General features: G+C 51.2%; 2 protein-coding genes; both read left to right on the top strand.

Annotated features, from left to right (window-relative positions):
* The first annotated feature begins 586 nt into the window (after positions 1 to 586).
* Positions 587 to 988, top strand: CHC_T00000821001 (hypothetical protein). XM_005710835.1 is given in 2 exon segments: positions 587 to 733; positions 734 to 988. 1 exon segment carries the CDS (start codon positions 587 to 589, stop codon positions 731 to 733), a length of 147 nt encoding a protein of 48 aa, XP_005710892.1. The 3' UTR covers positions 734 to 988.
* Positions 989 to 2,464: 1,476 nt separating this feature from the next.
* On the top strand, positions 2,465 to 4,263 carry CHC_T00000822001 (hypothetical protein). XM_005710836.1 is given in 2 exon segments: positions 2,465 to 3,292; positions 3,293 to 4,263. The coding sequence occupies 1 exon segment, from the start codon at positions 2,465 to 2,467 to the stop codon at positions 3,290 to 3,292; it is 828 nt and encodes a 275-aa protein (XP_005710893.1). The 3' UTR covers positions 3,293 to 4,263.
* Positions 4,264 to 5,766: the final 1,503 nt, after the last annotated feature.

Genomic DNA, 5,766 nt, shown 5'->3' on the forward strand with positions numbered 1-5,766 from the left:
CTTCCTCAAATTTCTCGCCTCGCTTTCCTCAGACACCGTCGCCACGAGTACGGAGCGTCTTTCAAACACGATCTCGGCCACCGTGGACCTCGAACTCAACAACGACTGGCGGAACGATCTGTACCCGTGGGAGCTCCAACTCGCATGTGCTCAAAACATCATTGTTGCCCCCTTGGTATCTTGAAGCAACACGGCCACATAACGGCCACATAACGGCCACATAACAATGAAAAACAATCTGAAATCAAGCTAGGGTAAAAAGGCTCAAGGAAATCAAAAGAAAATATCTACTGAATCCGTTTCCATTAGACAAGTACTATATTGCATGATACAAAAGTAGATCAACTCTGACCATGTGCTTGCTCTATTGGTCCCGCACCCAGTACTGTACGTAGTGTATTTAATGTGAAGATATTCTTCCATTTGGCCCTGTCCCCTTCTCCCCCCCCCGCCCCTCCGCCCAGACAAAAAGCAAGTTGAGAAGTACCGCACTATTCTGTGGAAGGAGGTTCTGTCCTGATATTCCAGTCCGTTCTGCCCGTTCCGACTCCTCCGCCAGTATTTCTCTTCAGCCTACATCACAAACATGGTGGACGTGATTTGCAGAGCCTGCGGTCGCACTGTGAAAGTGAAAAAAAACACCACGCGCACTACAACAAAGGAAAAGGAGAAACATATGACCAAATATCACAGTACCGACGGACGGCTATATCAGGACTGCTTCCAGGATTGAAAGAGATGTCACTCCAAAGCGAACAGCCTACCCACGAGTCGTCCAGAGTACGCTGTGAAAGGGATTTAGTCAATGAGGTGCAACGTCCTGCCGCTGATGTGATTCGTCAATTCGCTTTGCCTGTGGCAAGTAGTCCTGATGAATGAAGGCTTCCAAGATTTCCTTTTGATGAACTTAGTGACAGTGCGGGTGCGGCATCTAGTGTGTGCAGCGGTGCGGAGACAATCATTAGTATTAAATTTGTGTTCAGTGTTCTTCGATTTTGCGTCCATCATCTACTTCGTATGTCATCAAGCATTACTAAAAACGCTAGTGTATCCTCTGCAACGGACGTGTCCATTGTGCACTGCCGTATTGTACAGTTGCCGCTTTCATTGTGATAGTATTTACAGTACTGTTGCGCTTCAGTACACGTGTCGGACGCTCTCTGAAAGGGCGGCAATGCCTGCGAAAGGAAAGAAGTGTGGTCACGGACGAGCACCGGCCAACGGGGGAATTGCGCCTGGAAGTAGGGAGCGGAGCCGCGGGGGAGGACGCGAAGAGAAAGGGCGGGGACTGTGCGAAGGGGAAAAGGGGCGCAGGGGGGGTCATGTGTGGGGCCAGGGGGATGGGAGACGGAGCGAGGGAGACAGCGTTCCGAGCGCTTGAGGTGGCGAGAGGGCGCAGAGTAGATAGCATATAAGGGACCCGCGGCGGCAGGGGGGACGAGAAAAAGGGAGGGGCATCAAGTGAATTGGAGAGGCCGAGATCAGGTGGATTCCTGAGAAGTCGAGTGGATTCTCGACGAGCGGAGGCTTGCACCGGGAGTATTCCCGCCAACAGCCTCTGGCCAGCAATAAAAACTTGATTTGACGGTGCCCAAGGGACCGGGCACAACAGTACCCTTGGTACTGTACAGTGCTGTCGCATGGTTCAGAATTTACGAAATGCAGACGCGGTCCAGCAAAATTTGGCCTGTTTTTTCGCTGTAAAAAGATATTCAAAATTTACGTAACCGCGTGTACCACGAGGCTCTCATTTACTCCATGCTTGACTTGTCCCACTTCGGACGGTGAGGTCTATTGCGATCTGGTACACGCTTGACCTTCAAGTCTTCAACGGAAAATATCTCAAGCTCGACAAAACGAGCACGCAAGATTTCTTCTACGATCGGAAGAGATGTCACTCCGCAGCGAACAGCCTATCTACGAGTCGTCTAGAGCACGTTGTGAAAGGGATTTGGTCAATGAGGTGCAACTTCTTACGTTTGATGTGAGCCATCAATACGTTTTGCTTGTAGCAAGTGGTCCTGATCAGTGGAGGCTTCCGGGATTTCTTTCTGACGACGTATGTCGCAGCTCGACACAGGATGTGTGCAGAGCTGCCAAGACAGTCATTGGTATCGAATTTCCGTTTCTTGTTCTTCGACATTGTTACTCTGAGGAGTTGTCCGTTGAAAGGCCTAACCTTTCAGCTACTATGGACCGCGCTATTCTTGTTGCTCAGTGCCATGAGAAATCTCAAGAAGTGCCTTCTGGATGCAGTTGGGTGGCCATCACCAATGATCACAGAGCGGGTGTCGTCCATGTGTCGCACTCGGAGAAAGGAGCGGAGCAAGCGATTCGGCGAGAACTGGAACAGACCATAGCCAACGTTTCGCCGCCTAGACGGGTGCCTTGGGCCTCTGTTGAATGGTATCAAGAAATGCTTCGAAAGGTGCGCGAAATATTGCATGGACACAATGTGCATGTGATGGGGGAATTGGTTCAGATCCGTGCGTCATCCAGAGGAGCCGTGCTAAGGATCAAGACGGATGAGAGTGATTACTACCTTAAATGCAGTACATCCACGTCGAACGATGCTGGAGTCACGTCAATAATGTCTAACGTTGTTCCTGATCTTGTCGCCAAGCCGTTGTTCGCAGACGTAGAACGTCGTCAAATGATCCTTGTGGACCACGGCAACGAGACTGGCTTCTGTGGATTGAAAGATGAGGCGTGTAAGCAGGGCGTAAGAGATCTGGCGTGTCTGCACCGCGCAAGCGCAAAGGTGTTGCCTGATTTGTTGGAGGCCGGACTACCATGTTATTCACCGCTGTGGATGCGTGAGAACTTGAACTCACTTTTTCAGTGTAAGGAGCTTTTGTCCGTGCTAGAAACGGAAGCAAGGCAGAAACTGTCGAGCATCAAGGGGAAGCTGCAAGATGATCTGACGGAACTTATTGATTTGGAAATGCCTACCTGTTTGATACACAATGACACGACCGACGGGAACCTAACCAGGAAGGGCGCCGATGAGGGTCCAGGGGTCCGATTTTTCGACTTTGACAGCTCTTTCGCAGGCCATCCTTTGTTTGATGTTGACTGGTGCAACCGGGATACCCTAGAGCTCTATGCACAGGAAATGGACATAGCAGACATTGACGGATTGCTTAGGTTGATTAGGAAAGTGTTCTTCAATCTTAGGCCGCTCGTGCGAGCATATAGATACTTGGATATGGTTAGGGAAGCGGAAGACGGTGCTCCCCGGGAAGACGCCCTTCACTGGCTAGAGGACAGTGTTCGTTCCTTGCTGCCGTGACCGAGGAAGGAAATGGTGACCGCATTTTTTGGGCTGAGTTGACGTGTACGACGGTGTAGTCTCAAACTACACCGTCGTAGACTACTAGTCTGGGGCGAGCCGCTCTGCACGTGGCATCAGCTGTATGCGCTTTATAATGAGTACAAAAGAAGGTGCGAAAGTTTTGGCGGGAGCATCATCGTCAGAACGACAGTAGAGGAGCCATGAAAGTCTTCATAGCTGGGTGATGCATGCAAAACAAGAACTGAGTTGTTGTTTTGGATGCATCACCCGGCTTTATGAAACGCTAGTCCATCTTCTGACAACGAGACGTACGCACACTGCACTGCGGTTGCCGCATTCGTACCAGGCAGAGCACAAGGAGGGGGCTCGTTGACTGGACACACGGACAGGGGGCACAGTGTTGGCATCAGTGCGGACGGAAGACATGTGATCTTTGCATCCTGGGACGAGAATGTGAGGGTGTGGAACGTGGACAGAGGGATCAAACTTGGTAGCGAGTGGACAGAGGACTGGCAAGACATCACGGTCCAAATTCTGCGGACCGCAGACATGGGCACTGTCTCCTATACAGGACAAGCATCGCAAATAACTCTACGCAAGGGAAGAGTTGTGCGAGGCGAGAGGACGGGTCTGAGGCTGTCCTGGCTCAATTGGAGACTACAGTAGACTCACTGATATGGCACGATCATGCAGTGGTAGTTGCAGCGGTAGCTAATCTGGTTGTTTGCATGAAGGTAGTGGTCTAAACGACCACACGAGAAGCCATAGACGCTTGCCACCCCAGGCATTCGTGACGTGTTGTAATGGTGCGTCATAGTAGTTGGGAGAGAGGGAGGGAGTTCATTTTGATGTCACGAAAGCTTGAGAGTCTTGTTTTATGGACGTTGCCAGTCCATGTCTTTGTGTGCATGATCTATCAACCAGCTTCCCCTCATCTCACAGTAAACAACTCTGGGAGTGGGAGCGGACCTGACATGTGACTGTCGTACGGTTGTTCCGTTGCGAAGGGTTTTCGTTGTCCTTACTGCAGACAGACGACTAAGAAACTTTCAAGGCCATCTCATGCATTCGGACGTTACTTCAAACATTCACACCGTGCTAGCACGCAAGCACCCTGACATTTGGCATGAATGGATTGGTTGAACGGGAGTAAAAGCATTTCCAATAATTTTTTCAACCAATACATTCATGCCAAGTTTCAGGGTGCTTGCGTGCTAGCACACCGTGCTCGTCGTTAGGAACGGCCCTCAACGCCCCGCCTCATGCATTCGATCGTTGGCCGCAAAGCCGCCCAGCACCCAGAGCTTTTATGATCCGATCATCCACGTGGCACACGTGGACGTTAGCTTTGATGAAATGGACATCGCTGTCTCTCTCAGGTGCACTCTTGTACTGTACTCGCGGCCTGCTGTAGGATACAGGTCTCTATCCTGCGGCGTCTCCACCAGAAACGCTTCTCCCTCTTGCGCATTGCCGGTACGGCTATAACCTTTCTCCAGATTCACCCACCACCCTATCCTCCGTGGTTCCTTGGGCGCCTCTATCCTCGTGTTCACCTGCTAAACTCCCACCACCCCAGTTGCTGGTGGTGAAGTTGCCACTCTGCGCCTGCGAGGCCCTGGGTTCGATTCCCACCGGCACCTAACCAAGGTGGCCCGAAGCAATTCGTAGCTTACCTAGTTACTTCCTAGTTACTTAGTTACTTCCTAGTTACTTAGTTACTTCCTTTTTTTTACTTTCTTCCTCCTTTTTTTTACTTTCTTCCTACTTTCTTCCTACTTTCTTCCTACTTTCTTCCTACTTCTTTCTGCTTTCTTTCTGTTCTCTTTCTGCTTTCTTTCTATTGCCTTTTTATTGTATTTCTATTGTATTTCTATTGTTCTTCCTCTCCTCACCAACCTCGTCTCGTCTATGCTCATCTCCCTTTCGAACGAGTTCAAACGCGCACGGGTCTTAGCTAGAAACCTTTTTATTTCTCCTCTCGGTAAACATATTCCTTTTACACATTCCGCAACAAATCCTCAACAACTAAGCCTTTCGCCCTTGAAACGTCTTCCCGCTTCCGTTCCTCCAACCCATCATCCCTCTGACTTCTGCTCCCTCTGTGCCACCTCTTTTCGCCGCGCCACGTCATGTCTACACGCCTCTGCCATCGCCCTCCGCGCCACTTCTTCCCTCCGCCCTACCTCGTGTCTACGCCCAGCCTCTGCCCTCCCCCCACTTCTTCTCTGCCCTCCCCTCCGCTTCTGTCTGCCCTCCCCTTCTCGCGACCTCGTGTCTACGCACCGCGTCTGCCCTCCCCCTCCCACTTCTGCCCTCCCCTCCTCGCGATCTCGTGTCTACACACCGCCTCTGCCCTCCCCGCTACCTCTGCTCTCTGCTTTCCGCACCACTTCTCCTCTCCGCCCTACCTCACCATGTTGATCCCGAGGAAAGAGGGCGGAGAGGGCGGAGCTACCCCAGAAGTCGGA

This window comes from Chondrus crispus, genomic scaffold (genome assembly GCF_000350225.1).
Source record: "Chondrus crispus Stackhouse genomic scaffold, scaffold_636, whole genome shotgun sequence".
Taxonomy (NCBI): domain Eukaryota; phylum Rhodophyta; class Florideophyceae; order Gigartinales; family Gigartinaceae; genus Chondrus; species Chondrus crispus.